General features: G+C 44.2%; 1 protein-coding gene across 1 annotated transcript in view; it reads left to right on the top strand.

Moving 5' to 3' along the window:
- Positions 1-533: 533 nt before the first annotated feature.
- Positions 534-20,257, top strand: part of STX1B (syntaxin 1B) — a 395,893-nt gene continuing 376,169 nt past the window's right edge. The window contains exon 1 of the mRNA XM_078650555.1: positions 534-739. Coding sequence (XP_078506681.1) covers positions 710-739 — 30 coding nt within the window. The 5' untranslated portion in view covers positions 534-709. The remainder of the gene's footprint in view (positions 740-20,257) is intronic.

Here is a 20,257-nt window from a genome sequence, read left to right as displayed (position 1 = left end):
AAAAATAAATAGTATCCCTCATTCACTTGCTGTTATTTTTACCTTAATTCATCTCATTCACTCGGCCTTGTACATTTGTAAAATAAGTGTTCGTGCTTTTCAGAGTTGGAGAAACAATCTCCGTGTTTTCCGTTTGCTTCATGAGACGTCGTCGTTATCAATAAGAAAAGTCTCAGGAACCTGTCACGGCATCCTGGATCCCCAGCACTACATCTCCCGGCATTCCTCGGTCTGCTCTCTTCTCCAACCCCTCCCCTCCTTCTCCCTCCCTCCCTTCTCCCACTCCGTCCTCACCCCTGCCCCGCCTCCCTCCCCCTCTCCTACTCCTGCATCCCTTTCTCTGCTGCATCAGCACCAGTCTCCATCCTTGGAGCATCGCCCTGTGGAGCTTTCCAGCCCCCCCCGGCTATCCCTCCCCTCCCCCCTCCCCGCCTACACCCCGTAAAGACAGACCCCCCTACCCCCTGCCGGCCACGCTCCACGAAAAAAAGGGTGGAGGGGCAACAACCTATTGAATTAAAACACACACACATTCACACCAGGGGAAAATCACAAAAAGGCCCAACGAGGGGACCGGCCGCGTCCATCCCGGGGAAGAAGGGCATTTTCTCTGAGAGAGAGGGAAGAGCGTCGCGAGGGGGGGCCCAGAGGCCGGAGCGGACAGAGCCCCCCAGCCCCTCCACCCCTCGGTCCAGGAGGACGGGCAGCCATGAAGGACCGCACTCAAGAACTGAGGAGCGTAAGGCAGATTTTCTTTTCTATAACCCCCAGCTACTCCAGGGAGGGAGGAGGAGGGGAGGGTGGGGGCGAGGGGGGGAGGAGGAGGGATGCTGAGTCTGTGAGGATGAATGGGACGCTGGGAGGAGGGAGGAATTTGTGCAGCACCAGCAGCCTTGAGGTCAGGGGACAGCGCGCTGTCCTCTGCCGCGTCTATCAATCCGTGTCCGTGGCTTTCGCGGTGCATCCGAGCTGGAGAGGGAGGCAGGGCGCGTCACACGCTGCTTATGTCATCGGTGTATATGTATAGGCGCGCGCACATATGGAAGATTGCTGGTGCACGCATTTCCGTGTCAGGTGTGGAGTGCGAGGTGGGCTGGCGGAGTGTGAAGAAGCGATTTATTATTTCCCATGTGCTGCCATTGGGGGGAGGAGCGCAGGTGTGAGCGAGGGTGGCTGGGGGCCGAGTTGTCGTCCCTTTGGTTTGTGTCCAGCCCCCCACCTGACCCCACCCCTGGAAGGCACGGGCTTTCACGCTCGGTGCTCTCCAGGCCTGCATCCGTCCTCCTCCTCCTCCGCGCGCCGCTGCGGATCTTTCTGTATTAAATATTAAAGAGTCGAGTGGAGTGGAGGGGTGGGAGCGAGGGTGAGGTATGAACGAAGGATACCGCGGGGGTGAGGGGGAGCAGTCACCTCCCCAGACACATCACGGATATCACACATGGAGGGGGTGTGCCGGGGTCACGTGTTATAATACTGGGGTGAGATTGTGTGGGGAGGCAGCATGCAGCATCTTCCCTGAGTGTCACTGTGCCGCCATCACTTCTGGCAGTTTGGTCATGTGATTATCACATGCCAGTTTCAACATGTAGAGGCCTCCTTTAAATTTCAACACGTAAATATCACCTGCCAACTGTAACTTGTCAGCATCAGCTTGTGGAAATATCACCAGTCTGTTGGAACACGTACATCTATTCTTCTCGTATTAACACTTAAATAATATCGTCTTTGTTTCAACATGTATATGACTCTTTTGAGCATGTAATACATATCTTTCAGTTACAACATGTAGCTTTTCTATTCTAATACGTGGTTGAAACTCCTAATTTTTAGCCATTAAATATTTCCTGCTACTGGTAATATCCATGCATTTTATTCTATTTTACCCATATCACCTTTCAGGTAAGACATGCAAGCAACACCCCTGTCACTTCAAAAATGGATATATTTCCTACTTGCCTCAAGATGTAAGCAATCTGTTTGTTTCATCGTGTGAATGTGCATTGTGTGAATCACGACACGTACACGACGTCTGTCACTTTTTAACTCTGAAGTACGCCTTCTGTTTCTTAGAACGTGTAAATCAAACCAGACAGAACATGTAAATATCCCCTGTCAATTCCAACATGTAATCACTTGCCACAATCAACACGCGAATCCTTCCCGTCACCTTCAACATAGAACTCATTCTGCCCTGTCACTTTCAACATGTAAATAGGCCTGCCTCTTTTCAACATGGTAACAGCCTGCTGTCAGTTTCATCGTGGACATTTCCTCGAATGTCCAGCATGGAGGAAGGGGTGACAGAGCACGGCTGGGTGGATCGATGGTGACTGCCTCCCCTCCTGCACGTGCCTTGCTCTGCACGCCCTCTCGTCTTTTATGTGGACGTGAGCGTGCGTGTGGCTTCTTCTCTGGTTTTAAAGGGGCAGGGATGCCTGCGGTGGGGGGCTCCAGGGTGGGAGGGCGTTTCTTGAATAGAACCGGAGCCTGAGCATCAGATGAGAAGTGGGGGTGGGAGGAGAGGGCAAGGAGGAAGAAGTTCCAGCTTGTTAATTATGCACGGCTGCCCCCGTGCCCCCTCTGTCCGTGTCAGCGCCCCCCCCTTTTGCTGCACTGACTGCAGATGGTGCCGCACCCCCACCACCCGGCCCACCCAGACGGGCCACCCTCTGACGGGGGCGTGCGCCGGGATCTCTCTGATGCCAGCGGGGGGTGAGGTGTGTGGGGTGAGATCTCAGGCTCATTACAGCCCACACAGGTGTCTGTCACGCTCGCGCGGCGCATCTGCAGGCGTCTCAGGTGTGCACGGGGGCACGCGGCTTCCATCGCTGCAGGAGGCGAAGAAGATGGCACACGGTGTTTGAGGGGTGCTGCGCTACACGGAGGCGGGAGGGGCCGGGGGATGCACGAGGCCGGGTCTCACAAGGTGGCTCCTCTTCTGCCCCCTACCTAGCTTGGCAACAACTGCCACCCAGCCTGGGGCAGAGTTTTAAAGGGCCGGACTGGGAACACCAACAAGCCCTGATATCACAGCACAGCTGCAAAACTGGCCCCCAGTAACAAAAAAAACAGCCCCACCAGTCAAAAATTGGACCCCACCCTTCCGGCCCGCCGGGCAAACATCCGGTGCCTGCTAGGGTCAGTCTGCAGTTTTGAATGCCTACTGGGTTTGAGCGTAGTAGCAACTCAAACAACATAGAGGGATTTAAGTTGGGTTTATCAGGGGAGAAGGCTTACACTCGCCTGAAAGCAGCCACCTCTCCTCTCTGAATCATCTGGGGCAAGGTGGCTCCCGGTAGGGTGACCAACTGGCATTGGTGCAAATTCAGGACAGTGAGTGTAAAAATTCAGGACAAAGGCTCAAAATTCAGGACAGGAGGTCAAAATTCAGGACAAAGGGTAAGTTTTACAGACACATCAGAGAAGGTTGCACAAAAGTATATAAGTCAGTAAATAGACAACTACTAAAGTACAAGTGAAAATACATTTATATTAGGTTGAGACAATTGTGCACTTCATGATTTGTCAGTATGCAAGCAGCTTTATCATTAGAAGTAATGGGGTAACTCAGTAACCCTCAGAACCTGGGTAACTAAACTGAACATAAACAATGGTTCTGTTGTCAATCACAGTTACATTGAAGACGTATTGAATACACAGATGAAAAAATATATCCGGTGAAGGATATATCAGGGAACACAACTGAAACCAAATCAAAGAAAAAAACACTGACCACAATGAAAGATACAGGTAAATCTTTTGTATTAACCTTTTTGACGGATTGATTCAAAATGTATTTGAGAAGCTGTCCAAAACAAACAATACATAGACTGAATGTACAATGGGTGAGTGAGTCGTGACTGGTGACTGAGTGCTCAAACAAAGATTAAATAACAAAAATGATCATACATATAGACACCACATTTATATCATAAGTGTCCACTCTGAATTACAATGGTTTCAAACGGATATATTATTTCTTTAGTTCGTTGTAACCTTGTGTGGATGGATACAGAGACAGAACATCGACGTTTCGACCCTAGACAGGATGCGCTGATTTATGTGCATCTATAGCGGGTCTTCATCAGGACTGCAAGATGGTGGGACAGCCTTATCAAAAGTAGAAGTATCAACCGAAAGTGCTTCAACTGTGGGGCGGAGAATGTCAGCCAACAACTCCAGGTCATGAATGGCGTAAGTTTTCCTCGTTTTCTTAATTGTAGTCTTCAACACCAGCCGGTGGGAAGATCAGTGTGGGGCGGTGCTGCTGTGGCGATCACTTCTGGCAGCAGCGGGGAACGTCCCTACAATTAAGAAAACAGGAAAACTTACGCCATTCATGACATGGAGTTTGTCGGCTGACATTCTCCGCCCCACAGTTGAAGAACTTTTGGTTGATACTTCTACCTTTGATAAGGCTGTCCCACCATCTTGCAGTCCTGATGAAGACCTGCTATAGATGCACATAAATCAGCGCATCCTGTCTAGGGTCGAAACATCGACGTTCTGTCTATGTATCCATCCACACAGGGTTTCAACAAACTAAAGAAATAATATATCCATTTGTAACTATTGTAAATCAGAGTGGACACTTATGATATTAATGTGGTGTCTATATGTATGATTATTTTTGTTGTTTAATCTTTGTTTGAGCACTCAGTCACCAGTCATGACTCACTCACGCAATGTACATTCAGTCTATGTATTGTTTGTTTTGGACAGCTTCTCAAGTACATTTTGAATCAATCCATCAAAAAGGTTAATACAAAAGATTTACCTGTATCTTTCATTGTGGTCAGTGTTTTTGTCTTTGTTTTGGTTTCAGTTGTGTTCCCTGATATATCCTTCACCGGATATATTTTTTCATCTGTATATTCAATACGTCTTCAATGTAAGTGTGATTCCCAACTGCGCGCAGCTTTAAGCAAATGTGCAGGTCTTTTTGTGGTAACAAAACTGCCCCCACCTTTCCAGCTACCAGAGAAAACACCTGATGCCCTGTCCGGCCAATCTGGCCTTGATACCACCCTCCAATTGCGCCCCTCATCTTCACATAGAGCCTCTCTCATGTGTATTTAATTTCTTCTATGGTGCTACTCATCCCAATTATGTGGGGCACAGTGTTGGAGTGTGTTACAACACACACATATTATATAGAAACAATCACTCATATAAATGTGAAAGTCTATGTATAGGAAATGTTGCTTAAGATAATGGGGCTTACAATGTGTAATCATACTTTCATCCATCATTCAGTCTTTTACCATTCATTCTGTCCTTCCATCTGTGTGCCCATCCATGTCCATATTCATCCATTAACAAACCTATCCATCACATATCCTTCCATCCATCATTTCACTCATCCATCCCTCAATCCACCCTTTTACTCATCCATCAATCCACCCTTTTACCCTATCCATCCGTACACTCATCCATCCACTGTTCCACCCATCCATCAATTCACTCATCCATCCAGCCATTTACCTATCCAGCCATCCTTTCACTTACTCATTTATCCATCCAGCCACTCGTCCTTCCACCAATTCAGTCATCCTTTTACCCACCCCCTTTCTCTTTCAATTCCCCTTTCACTTAGCCATCCATCCTTCCATCCACCCACCCATTCATCCACTCATGAATCTATCCATTGAACCTACATTCATCCATTCTTTCACTCATCCATCCATACTTTCTCTCATCCATCCACCCTTTCACTCCTTCACTCATCTATCCATCCTTTTGTCCATCTACACGCCCTTTCACTCACTCATCCTGCCTTACATCCACCCTTTCACTCATCCGTCCATCCATTCACCCTTTCACTTCTCAATTCATCAATCCATCCATCATTTCACTCATCCATCCACCCATTCACTCGCCCGTCATCCACCCTTTCATCCATCCATCCATCATTTCACTCATCTATCGAGCCATCCATCCACCCATCCCATCCCTTCACTTACTTACTCACTCACCATTTCACATTAATTATGAGACCTATCAAGAACTCCACCCTCGCTTTAGTTCCTAAAGCAAGGCGTGGGGTGGGGTGGGGTGGGGCAGGGTTCACTATACCCCTGCACATAGGCAATCTGAAAAAGTGGAAGGCATGGGTCATGCATGATGCACAGTGCCTGGACGTGGGGCGACTGTGACATGGCGTTGTTTCCAGAGCTTTAAGTGGGATGTAAAAACTAGGGGGGTCTCTCCAAAAGGGTTTTTAGTGTAATAAAATGCATGGCTTAAAACACATAAGCTAAAAATCTGTGCTTAATATAATGTGGCGCCAGACTGGTATTTTGGTTGCTTCTGTCATTGCATGTATATATTCAATATAACAAGTAACGTTACACTTAGAACAAGTAACATTACACCTAGAACAAGCCAGAGCTATTGGCTTGGTCAATGGTTGTTAGTTGCATAAAATAAAAAAGCAGCAACCATGGCTGCTATACTATAACTAAAATCCAGTCTTTTGAACTTCTTTCACCGCCTTCCTTTGGTTAACCTTTATTCTCACTTAGCAGCAGTATGTGCATTTTTGCACTTCCATGTCACAAAATGCCCTGCATTGGGCCGAGACTGGAGGAGGCCACCACATGCTGTGCCAGCCCAAGCTGACCCATTGTCATTCTGTATGTGGCAATCAGCCTGAAAACAGGAAAAGGATCCTCACGGACAATGGACGTGAGGTCCAATTTACGGATTGTCCGTGAAATTTACGTACGGTTGGTCACCCTAGCTCCAGGTGGACTCAATCAGCAGCAGCACATCGGTGCTGGGGTGGGGGGGTTGGAGGGGTGTCACTGCAGTGAGGGGATGGGGCCTGCCACGGATTCAGGGTAGAGCCAGGTGTCTGAGGTTCCCTCATGCTGTGTTCTGTCTGTCCAGTGCTTGCAGGTGGTCGGCACCGACACTCATGTTTTGGGGGGCAGAGAAAGGTAAACAAACAAGGGAGAAAAGAGGACTAAGAGAATATCAGAAAACAGTGACAAATGGAGAATGCACGGTTAAAAAAGAACCTGAAGGAGTGAGATAAAGAAAGAGGAAGTGTAGGGCGGCGGTGGAAAGAGGCCAGATGTGGGATCATGACTGGACAGCATTATTTTTCAACAGCTCTCCCGTTCAGCAACACAGGTGGCAGACTCCAAAGAAAGACCTTCACTTACATTTTTTTTTTACAAATTCAACACTGACTGTAGTTCTTCAATGTTATCAGGATAATATTGACCTTGTGTGTGAGACCATATACCACTGATTCCAAGGCTATGGGATAAGAGCCAGCAATACGTGGGTGACACACTGCAGCAAGGAGACGTAGCCTAATGGCAGAGCTGCCGATCTGGAGATAGGGAACCAAGGTGGAGTATGGGATGAGCCTAACATCCTATGGTTCTGGGCAAATCAGTTAATTTACCTGTGCCTAAAATAAATAAAAACTAACGAAATAAAACTCTGACCTCTTGTAATATAATCTGGTGCTCACATAAAGTACTCTAGCACTCTTTAGTTAGTTACTATTTTTTTTAGGCATGGGTAAATTGAGTGATTGCTGCAAAACTCTAAACAAGGCCGAAAGACTGGTTGTTTAATTGGTGTATATGTTCTATATGGGACAACAAATGGCTCAATCTCCAGTTCTATTCACTACAGATTCATAAACCAACAAAACATAAATATGGATAATGTATTAGGATTATCGTGTTATCTCTGTCCACATGCCTAGTTATTGTACTTGAGATGCCATCAGGGGGAAACATCGTTTACAACGCGGCGTTTACACCGCACTACCTTTACAACGATGCCATTACAACGCAAGTCGTTACTACGAATTGCGCTGGATGGCGCTGTTGGATAAGGAATATTGTAATTTTATATTCCAACACCTTCCCTACTGTTACGTCGGCTGGTGTTGGAATATAAAATTATAATAATCCTCAATCCGCGCACACCACGCAAGTCGTTGTAACGACTTGCGTTGTAATGGCAGCGTTGTAAAGTACCGCGTTCTAAAAGATCGCGTTGTACTGACGTACATCCGCCATCAGGTGAATGATGTCACAATAGGTTTTACAACCCAACCAGATGTCATAGAAGAGACATTCTGTATACTGTTGGTGATTCTTGATTCTATAAGATTGGATATTAGGCAAACTTTTTATTCAACAGTTTATTTTATAGAGTGCACAATATAACCATTCTCACCTGCTCCTTCTCTAGCTCACTCATTCAAATCAACCTACGTTGGTTTCCAATTACCATTGCTCACTCCCTGTGCTTATGCCAGGCATGTTTGAATAAGAGCTTCATAGGTGTTGACTAATAAGCCTGCTCAAATATGAGTTCCCCCCACTCCAACACACTAAAGTCTACAAATCTGCTCTCAACTTCAGGAAAAATTATGGAATGGCATGTGCTGTCGTCACATTCTTTAAAAGAAAGGTTACATGAAGGGCAAGTTACCTAAAATAATGATGTTCATGATGTTAACGAGACAGCCATACAGTGTGGGTCATGAAGAGTACAGGTGGGCATAGTTGTGTATCCTTGTGTCTCACAAAGTCATATCTTTTTTTTAAATAGGAGACCTACACAAAGTTCACAGATCATGTAAATTAAAAAAGATATTTAGGGGGGTCTTAAGGCGTCAAACGGGTTTAAGCGCACTATAATTGAGACATAAAGGTATTTAAAAAATGCCTCAGCGCTTCTATTACTGGTTTGCAGGGACAAAACAGATTGTACATGCTTGGTGTCTCGAATCCCACCCTTACACAGTTCACATATTCCAGACGTGTCCATTTTGTCCGCCCAGTGTTTTGTAAAGTTGTTTAGAGGTAAAATTTCAAGCTTTCACATAATTATGAATCACCTGGTGCTGTGATCCAATATAAACTTCAAATATCCCTGATTCAATTGAAAAGAGAGGCTGTCAGAGTAGGGTTTGCAAATTTTCAACTGGGAGCAGTGTGCCATGTCCAGTGAGTAACTTATTCTGGCCCTCGTATTTTTCAAGGACAGCTTTAGTTGTGCTGGTGTCCATGATTGCAAATGGGCAATGGAACATTGGAAGTTCTCAAGTGTGGTCTCAAGATTAGTATTAAAAGTGTAGACTTCTTCTTCTTCCTTGAAGGTTTTGTTCTTTAGGAGGGTTCTTAGAGTGCCTTTGGGTGCATGAAGAAGGTTATAAGCCCATCTGATCACATTAGCCAAGGATCTAATATAGGCACTGAGGAGGGAAGACACTAAACGCAATGCCTGAACGGGGATTACTTGACTCAGGGATCTTCTGAAGCCTCCCTTCGAATAAGTTTAAAATGTGCTATCAACTTATTGAGGTATATTCAATGGCATAGGTAAAGATAGGCAGTATCTTTACATGTTTAATGTCTAGGAGACACTTACAATGTCCAATACCTGACGAACAATGAAATAATTTTAATGTGCCAAAGTGAGCTAATGCCTTAAGCCCTAGATGAGGAAAGTGTGAGGTGCTTTCAAAGGTTTGGGTAAATACCCTTCCTTAATATGTATAGGTTGTTGCCGCTCCCACAGGCGTATCCCCCAACTTCCAGTCAAAGAGGCGGTACCTCCTCTACCCCCTGAAAATTACCACCTTGGTTTTAGTGATATTTATTTAAAAAAAATGGCCCGAGCATATTCAAAGAGCACATCCAAATGACGTTGGAGGCCGATGAGAGTGAGTTAAAAAAAGAGCACATCATCAGTGTACATTTATTCATGAATAATTTGAAGTACAGTTTTAGGGGGGGAATTACTGATAATATTAAAACAGGCAGGCAGATCACTGAGAAATAAGGAAAACAGAAGATGGGCTAGACTACCTCCCTGCTTCAGGCCATTTTGAGTCAACATTTTAGGAGATAATCCCTTGTCTCCTACCATTAGAACTCTCCACCAGGTGGATGTGTGAAGTTCAGCAATAAGTCTTAATAAGTCATTAGGAATCATTAGGGATCCCCAGTCTAACCAGTTTCCTCCAAAGGGTGGATCTATTAACCAGTAGCGGCTCCTGGAGGGAGTGCTGTCGGGCTGTGACGCAGGGCTGGGGTTAGTAAACTCTGGATTCTGTCCTAAAGGAGGTAGGTATACAAATAAATAAATAAAACGAATTTCGATGCAGCGCTCACAATGAAGTTTGTTTTATTTATTTATTTGTATACTTTCCTCCGTTAGGCCATAATCCGGAGTTTACTACCCCCCCACCCTGCCCCTCACCCGCCCTCCATCACCGCCCGGCAGCACTCGCTCCAGGAGCAGCTACTGCTACTAACTCTATCAAAAGCAGTAGAAAAGTTGACAAACCCACAGTAAACAACATGCGACTAGGCCACCACATACTTATCAATTATGGGTTGCCCGATTGCAATATTGTCGGTCACAGAATGTTTGGGTCTAAAGCTCTCTCGGACTAGCGGTATCACGCCCTTAAAGTACGCCCAATCCTTGAGATGGTTCAGAACAACTGTAGCATAAATCTTGCCTGTTGCACCAAGTAATGCAATTTGAAAATAATCACATGGAGTTAGGTGGGAACCTTTTTAATGCAAGGGCACCACTACACTTCCTGGGCCAAGACCTTGGTATTAGTCCTGTTTCGTAACAGCGTGAATACAGGAGAGTGAGGAGCCCACTCCTACCTTCTGGGTTACCCTGCAGTACTTTTATGGGGGTTTTGTTGGGTCCCATCACTGCAGAGGATCTTGCTCTCCTTATATATGTGTCTATCTGCTTCGCCGTAGTAGATATTATGTATGCATCAGGCTCACAAAATAGGCTTGAGAAAATCATCACAGCTCTGCGGGGACAAGTTGGTCGGACACAGTTCAGAGAAGTATTTGATCCGTTCATTCTGCGGAATTGGGATTGCAGCCGGTTTTTTGGTTTTGCCCATACACTTAGATATGAGCTGGCAAAAGGTTTTACTATTTTTTGGGTGGGCTGTTTGCTGCACATCTGACTAGTTCTTATCCATGGTATTTGCACTTTTTGCCAAGCGAATGTTCCTTTTTTTCTGTTGCAGAACATGAATTTCTTTTCTCCTTGTGGTTGAGGGGTAATAAATTGTTGACAGACCAGTTTATTCGCCTTTCAAGATTTCTATTTTTGGATGTACCGGATCCTTACAAGATGTACTCCTCCTTTCGAACTCGCGGACAGTATTTGTGATTATATCTCCATAGGTCAAACCTGGATTATTCTCTTCAAGAGAATGGTGAGATCGAGGAGACATGACTGCTGTTTTCATCTTGGATATGTTAATGGTGTTCCAAATTATTCGGCCTTGCTTACAGGTTATAAAAATATCCCCATTTCCATCTGTTAGGGACCAAGATGACTTGAGTTGTACTTGTGGTTCAAGTTCAGAATACAAAATGGCATGGCCACTACCTAGAACAAACTCAGTTTTAGGGAGCAGATATTTCTGATATAGGTCATAACTGGTTATGATGTAATCAATAATAGAGGAGCCACTGACCCCTTTTCTGGTGAAGTCAGTCGGTACATCCCCAGCTGTTCTCCCATTAATTATCATGCCGTTGATTCTGTGCAAAGATTCCAGCAGGATTCTTCCACGTTCATCAGCCTACATCTTTAGTGGAACGACTGAATGAGGAGTGGACCAGGATTCTGATAATTCCATGTATTTTTAAGCTTTTATCGCTGCTTTTGAGATTTTTGCTTTGAAGTCACCCACTATTATCATTTGGGAGTTTCCTCCTGACTCCAGGGTGGTCTCTACTAGATCAAGTATCTCATTCATCTGTGAATTGCGTTTTGGGCCCGGCGGAACATAGATGTTGAATAGAAATAAAGTTTCCGCCGAGAAAGCACTTGCTTTAGGTGGTTTTATTTTAATGCAGTGTATATTGTTTCCCAGAAGCTGTATTTTTTCAAAGTCACACTGCATCTCAATAGTAAGGAAGATGGAGAGGTTATCCTTAGCATGGTCTTTCTTAACCCTTGTTGCAGGAACATCAATAACAAAGTAGCTGTCCCAATTGAGTTTTGCAAAGAACCAAGGGCCAGATGTAGGTAAATTCAATTTAGCGAGTCCTTAATAGCGATTTTTACCGCATCTCTATTAAGGACTCGCTAAATTGAATGTAGGTAGGAATCGCAAAAATATTTGCGATTCCTTAATATTCCTTAATTGCGAATCACAAATTGAGATTCGCAATCAAGAAATACCATCCCATTCATTCCTATGGGCCAAGAAGCCCATAGGAATTAATAGGATTTGTGCCCACAATTTGCGAGTTACCAAGAAGCACTCGCAAATTCGGGGAGCAATTTCAAGGGTGCAAGGGTTCCAAAAGGATGCCCTGTTGCACCCCTAAGGGCATAAATGTGTTCCACATGGCACTTTTAAAAAAGCAAAAAAGTGCTTGTTTAAAGGAAATCGCTAATTACCACCAACTTGAAGTTGGTGGTAATTAGCGATTCCATAAGGCTAAAGTGCTCTTTCTTTTGTGCTACTTACATTGCCTTTAAGGAATCACAATTTGCAATTCCTTAAATGAAATTGCAAAATAAGGAATCGCAATTTTTGCGATTCCTTATTTTGCGACTAGGTTTCATCTTACCTACATTGCTCAGAGCCAAATTGTGATCGCAAAGGCTGAAATTCTGCAAAATTCGGCATTTGCGGTCCCTATTTGGCTTCCTACATCTGGCCCCAAGTCTCTTGTAGACATATGATTGCTGGGCAGAATCTCATCAAGCTATGCAACTTATATGTTTCCAAGTCAGCCAGGTTCCAGTAAATGATCGCCAAATTTCTGTAAAAAGGAAGTTTGGGGTGACTGTTTAATTTGTTTTCATTTAGGCTCCTTGAGAGCCAAGAGACATCGGTTTTTGTATTAACGACTTTAAGCGTAATTTGGTTCCATATCTGCCTGCCTCCTCTATCAATATGCACTGTAAGAGTATGCGCAGATCCACTATTATGCCTATGGCCAATTTGATTAGATGGCATGATCAGATGTTTCACTTCCCCCTAGGATGTTTGCTTTGGCTGGGATGAAGACAGGAAAGCAGGAGTCCTATAAAGAATTCCCATTATATCAAAGCCATTTTTGTGAAGTCTTTGACTTTCCCGGAGCACTATTGAGGGGATCACATTAGACCAGAATTCCACATGAGCAGTGGAAAAGTCATGATTATTGGGAAAGGATACCAGCTTTATTTCTGAAGAAGAGAGAGACTGAAGTTGCAGGAAGTTTTGAAATAGCCTTAATATTCCTTGTTTAGAGGATCTTCCCCATTTCCTCTTTCTTCTAGAGCTCGATACAGATTTAATGTTGGCTCTGCCAAAGGTAACCCATGGTTAAAGCTTGCGGTCACAACGGTATGTGGGGGGACCTATTGTCAGACTGGTACGTCGTGTTTACAAAGTTTGGGCCAGTAGGTTTAGTTACACTTGTACATCTTTTACAGGAAGAAGGAGAGGCTGGTTCAATGCTCGTGCATCCTGTAAATTTACCATGTTGGCTATACTGCTGCGTGCTCCGTTTACCTCGGCGCTAGTGTGGGCATCAGTTAAAGCAAACTTTACTCAACGAGACTTCTTCTTGGAGATCCTACAAGTTGCTATTTTCTTCTTCCTCACAGACTTTGCTTCAACCTTACTACAATAGCTTTCTTAGAATCAGGTCCTTGTGTTGTAGGAGGTGAAGCAGGCACAAGGGGATTTTTCGAGAAGCCTACACTCTTAGAGCATGTAAATAACGGATAGCGGGGAAGTACAGCTTGCTTGTCTCCTGATGTAGCTTTGGTTCTTCATATAGCCTACATATGGAGAAGACTATTTCTGTTTCTTCCCCATTCTTTTCCTCCCTTTTTGCATTTGTCTGCCTGTTTGTGTTGCACTTGACTTTTTATTAGGATTCCGTATGGATAGCACTTTTAAAGCTACACCATCTTCGCTGGTTTGAACCCCTGCTCCAATATCTCCCCTTCCAGCAGAGAGTGTGTCCTTTTGACCAATTAGAGTTTTAAACAAGCATTTTGGATTTCCAGTGTGTGATCCGAATTAGCTGTAGCTTTTTCCAGCAATTATAGTATAGATTTGAGTATCCTCTGTCATGCCTGTAAGGACTCAGCGATAAAGGCACATTCATTTATAGATTGAAAAGATGTTAATAGAGGAATGTCTGGCGAACAGGATACATTCACTTCAATCTGTGATACATTACTAGATGTACTATTAAATAGTTCTAACATGTCTTTCACTGGTTTGCTCCCTGCTGTATTAGGGAGATTACTCAAATCAATGTCAGGGAATGTAAAGCACATTGGTAGGGCCTGAATGGTCTCAACTTCCGGGGTTATCAGCTGATTACTTGGTCCAGCAGTGGGGACAATCCAATCTATTTCTGCAATTCTTGTGGCTTCAGGTGTTTGATCTGCTATGTCGAGTGTTGTGTTGTCACTTAGATCTATATAAGACATTATGTTGCCTCCTTTTGATGTTTTTCCATTTCCTGAGGTTGTAGAGGCAAACGTAGGAAGTAATTCCGGTATTGATGATAGCCCGTCTAATCCGCCAGTATGTCTAGACATTTTCTTACTTCACTTAACTGTTTGCCGCTTCATTACTATGTGCGATTTCTAAATTGTTTAATTTTCATATTGAAAAGGAATGACTTTTCCTGTCAGGGTATAACAGATCACCGCCTTCGCCCACTGCTATAAAAGTTGAGAGATCTAAATTAAACAATGTACTATGGGTCCTGCAAGGCGCGCATTGCTCCCACTGTCTCTAACGCAAAACAGTGGGTCGTCAGAGGGTATCAGGATTGCCAGTTACTTAAGTGACCCCTTGCAAGGGAACCATTCAGAGACACCGCGGGAGGCCAATTGTACAGGATTTTAGCGCCCCCACAGTTTTAACTTTCAGCCCACAAGCAATTCTCACACCTCCAGCCTGATAGGTGTAAGAATTGCTTGTGGGCTGTGGGGGTGCTAAAATCCTGGACAACGGGCCTCCCGCAGTGTCTCTGAATGGGTCTCCTTGCAATTGGGACAAGGGGAAGCGTCTCCCTCCCCTAGCCCTCCAGACACCATCCCTGAGAGGCCCAGGGAAGGGACCCTCCCCTCCCATAGACCCTAATTGCAAGGAGACAGGGAAACAACAGGGCACACGATCGATTCGGGGCCCCATGCTGGTGGGCTGAGTGCGAGGCCCTGGGCAGCTGCCCACGCTGCCCATGCCTAGCGCCGGCCCTGTTTGCTTATGATAAATATAAACTGACATGAGAGTCGTTGGTTATTATTAGCTATCGTCTCCAGTCCCTTATCGAAGTATTATACCACTGCAATGAGATGTAGTGTACAATATGGATACTTGCTCGAACGATAGGCGTTGTTGGACATTTCTACCTTGCTATTAGGTAAAATTGAAAAAACAAATGAAATTGTGTTAAAAAATTTTTTAAAAGGCCAGCGTTGTTTTCATTCCCTAAAGACGAACGACTGTCACAGTCAGTCGATGTATACATACCAGGGGAGCCAAAAGTGAGCAGCCCTGGCACAAAAGCTCAAACCAGCCTGCTCCTTTAGTCTCCTTGTGATGTCTGTCTACTTCCATCTATTCATACTGCCTCTCCTCTCTCTTCTCCCTCTCTGATCGCTTTCTCCCAAACTTTCCCTCCCTCTCTTTTCTCTTTCTTGAAGCCTCCATCTTCTACAACTAACCTCGGGGAGCTGGGTAAAGTAAGAGAGGCACGAGGAGCGGCCCTAGGCTTTAAAAAGCTGCCTCCAGTAGCCCCAACCCACCAAGGAAATGCCTGACACAATAAAAGGCCTGGCTGAATAGGTATATTCTAACCTTCCAAAACCCACAACATTTAACTCAAATCCCTTAACAGCACATGTAACCACTGCGTTTGTGCGCTTACTCCTATATTTGTATTAAATCCCTTTATTAATGTGCTGTGCACTATTTTATTACAACAAACAGGGTGATCCCTACTCCCCAGAACCTGGGGCAAATAAACAATATTATAGCAACAATAGTTCAGGGAATATTTTAAACAAAAAAGTACTGAATGCACACCACATATAAATAATATAAGACAATCAGTTAAAGAAAAATTAGAACAATTTAAATAAGGTACCACAACAGTTATAAGAAAAACATTTGTTATAGAAACATATTCCTAAGATACAAGAGTAGTACAATAATGAACTGATGCTCACAAAGTTACACAAGACATACACAAATAAATAATACTATGGCAGAGGGAAAGGTAACATAAAAATAAGTCCATCAAGTGTCGGGAACAGAACGCAATATATGCTTCCTCTTAATTTGCCAAAGGAAATCATAGATGGTGTTTCGACCTTTGTTAATTCATTAGGTCATCATCAGGACAAAAAAACTAATGTTGAGAGAAACCATCAAGGTCAATCTGTAAAGACTAGAGATATAAGTCAGGTTAACTGGGCCCATTGAATAGTGCCCGGGAGATGCATGAGCGAGAAGTTGACTAAACCACCAATATTATGCTGGAAGTTGACTGAGACTCAGAGGAGGTTCCCTTAAAATTGATGTTAGGACCCCGATGCGCCAAGTTAACCTGACTTATGCTTCACTTGGGACCATGGATAATTGTTTGAGTCAGATTTTCTTTCTTGACTGACTCTAGTTTTTACAAATCAACCTTGATGGTTGCTCTCAAACTGTGTTTTCGTTGTCCCCATGATGACCTAATGAACTATAAAAAGTTTAAACACTGTTGACACCTTCCTTTGGCAAATTAAAAGGAAACATATATTGTGTTCTGTTCCTGTCACTTGATGGACTTATTTTATATTACTTTGATTATTAGTAAGGGTGGGTGGCAGTCTCTGCTCCGCCAGTAGAGCTCACGGAGTTTCACCACTCCGCGCTCCGAGCACAGTGCGGAGTTTGGCAAAAACTTTGCAACCTGCCACCCACATCCACCCTATCCTGCAGGTTCCCTGTGTCTATACAGCTGTACATTCAAACTGTGTCCCTTATTTTCTTAGCATCCGTGCGCTCTAAACGAGTAATCTTCTGTCAGTGTATTCCTCCTCTTATTCTTGACTTTCTACCCAGCGATGTACCGAATTTCTCCCGGTACTGAGCATTTCAGTAAACTAAGGCTGAAAACGAGGTTTCGATTTCTAGCAAATAAGTTTCAGAAGTCTATTAAAAGCGTAATAGTTAAAACTGGAGTTCATCAAATGCGGATTACAGAAGAAAAAAAAATCTTGTTTAGAGATTAGTATTTTTATGAACAGAAATCAGATTGTTGCTTCATTATCAGAATGATTTCCCCAGCTGACTAGCAATTTGAAGACCAAGATTTTATTAAAAACACAGAAGTTGTTTATTGTGCTTTCATTTTCTACTGAAACTTTAAGCAGCAAAGATAAGCAGTGATATGCCCGCCGCCATAAGTCGAGACAAGGTGCCAGCAGCAGGGGGCCGCCGTGCTCAATTTAAGCCGGGGTTTCCAGTGCTCTGCACTGGCACCGGCTCTAGAGACAGTTCACCATATGATGGTGGCGCTTCCTGTTTAATTTTAAGATAAGCACACCAACCATGTTTGTTAAGTCAAATCACATTGATTATTATAGGTTTGTGAAGCCGGAAATAGTCTTGACTGTCACACTTGTAGGAGTGTGATGGTTAACAGTTATGTTGGTACTGTTATTGACAGCACTGGCAGAGGCACTGCTTGGTGTAAATTGCAGTGGCCTTTCAAGAATGGCCCTGGCACTTAACTTTTTACAGATTAAGCACCACCGCCTGGGTAGCAGAGAGAGCCTGTGAAGCATCCAGTGACCGGGGTCCCTCAGGTGTGGCGAACACCAATTTTCTGCAACATTCAAAAGGTCCCACAGCTGGAGCCTTTCAAATGATACAAAGAAATTGACCTGGTGGCCAAGACAACAGCAAGCAAATATCCCTATTATCAGATAGGTCAGAGTTCTTGTCCTTGAGCCACACAGGGGTTTATTTACATCTGCAAATTGAGTGCCTTTCCTTAGAAGAAAGCAAGATCCACTTTGTTCCTGGATAGTCCATTCAGGAAGAAGAAGCGCACCATTTGCAGCAGGCAATTTTTGTGAAGACAATTCTCTTCCCAGTTCCACTTTCCCCATTTGTCACCACATCATGCCCAGCACATCAGCTGAGGTATCTGGTGCCCAAATGAATCACAAAAACAGAGCTCCTAAATGACTGTTGCCCCATTCCAAGCCTGCATGCAACTTGCCCACCAATGGAGTACTTTCAACATTTTCTTCGACAGCAGAATATTGCATGCCTCTTCTAGTGTGCTGGGCTGCCCATCTCTGGAGGTCTTTGTAACACAGACAACCTGGCAGGGACACCTCTATGCAAATTGTATAGAGAACTCTCAAAAGCAGACTGCTGTTCCATAAAATATCACAAATCAACTACTCCCAGGCTAATTTCAAATCTAGTCCTCAGGCGAAATTTTAGTTATTCCGGCGTAATCTCATTTCATTTCCGACATTTTCCATTATGCTTGGTAGACGAAATTCGGCCATTACGACATGTGGCACAATTTCAAGTCCTTTCAGGTAAACATCCTAGTGCTGGAGCATAGGAACAACGCAAACAAACAAAACATGAACAATTGTAGTTCATGGCAAGGATGGAAGCATGCATCTCATATAAGAATATAGCACTAAATGCCCGATTTTCATGAATTATATGAGTTTCGCACAGCCCTACCTAAAACTATCATATTAGTAACCCTGGGCGGAGTTCGCTAAGTTGCGCTATGTGGAACTCAGCGAAGTGGCAAAAAAAAACTCCGCCGCACTAAAGTGAGCTCTGCAAGCGGCGGAGATCCATAGAAAAATGCTGTTTGCGGTGATTGCACAGTGAGGCTGCTTGTCCGCACTGTGCAATGATTGCGAACGGCACCTTGCACAGTGCAAGCAGTCCCTTCTTTACCTTTTCTGCCACTCATGTAGATTTTTTCTCGAGTGGCAGCTTTCTCAACACGAACAAGCAGTTTCTCATAGCAAGCGTTCGCGATCATACGCGACCACTCGCAATGAGAAACCTGACCACCCCGCATTGATAAATCTTGACGGGATGTTTATTTTCCACGCTCACGCCCGCCAACTTGATGTTGACGATCCAGAACGGGGAAAAATCTCGCTGGAAGGTTGATTTTACTCGCTCGCGGAGCAGAGTTTTTCAGAACTCCACAAGCTCCGAGGAACGCGGAGTGCGGGAAACTCCACAAACTCCGCGAGCGGAGTGGAGTTCACTTCCCAGGGTTACTTATTAGTCTTCTCTGTATGACTCAGGAACAGGGTCTTCAAGGAAAGATTTCAACACTGTTAGTTTACCGCAAAGTCCAGATAGTACTAAATAGATGTCATCAATCTCTGTGGAAGATTTCCTGTTCTGCATCATTAATAATTATATCATATAGTTCATGAAACATGTTTTCATTGGTTCTAGGACCTTGGCGAAGTACCAAAGTGTTCGTGAAACGCGAATTGGAAGATGTATAAATCTTCAGTTCACATCTTTCTAAATTAAATGACGGTAGTTCTGGACAATAATGTTTGTTGGAACTATAAGAAAGCATCCTTCGAGTCCACTCCAGTCAACAAATTCCCTGCCCCGAACAGGTGGATGCCCTCCACATTTAATTGTCCATAGAGCACCCACCAACAGCCTTTTTTCATTCTTCCCTCAAGAACAGTCATGACTACCAACATTAACTCAAACTAAGGCAAGTTCATTGTCAAAATACTGAACTTCACAGAATGTAAACCTCTGATCTTCTTCTTTGGAGGAAGTAAAGAGTTTCAAAGCTCATCTTGGTAATACTTTACTCTTGCTAAAATGCATAACTTTATTATAATTCAGATCCCATCACAAAGGCATGCTTAAGGAATGATACAATTGAGGTATTTTTTCCCGTCTTTTATGAGTAAATGTGCCTGTCCACTTTTAACAGAAAAAAATTGTTGAACCTCCTCCATATGGGTTGTTTTTTTATACCAACTGTTCTCGACATCCTTTTTTTCAATTGTGAGTGAACGAAACCTGAACTAACCCTGATACCCAAATCTTCGTACAGATTTTTCCTATGTCCTTCCACACCTTCGGTAAAATGCCAGGAACTACTCAAAGGCCTATTGGGGGGGGGGGGGGGCAAAAAAATTGTTGTAATGAAGGAGAAGCTGGCTTGATGCTGGTATTTGAACG

This window comes from Lissotriton helveticus, chromosome 7 (genome assembly GCF_964261635.1).
Source record: "Lissotriton helveticus chromosome 7, aLisHel1.1, whole genome shotgun sequence".
Classification (NCBI taxonomy): domain Eukaryota; kingdom Metazoa; phylum Chordata; class Amphibia; order Caudata; family Salamandridae; genus Lissotriton; species Lissotriton helveticus.
This window is presented reverse-complemented; position numbering and strand designations above follow the sequence as displayed.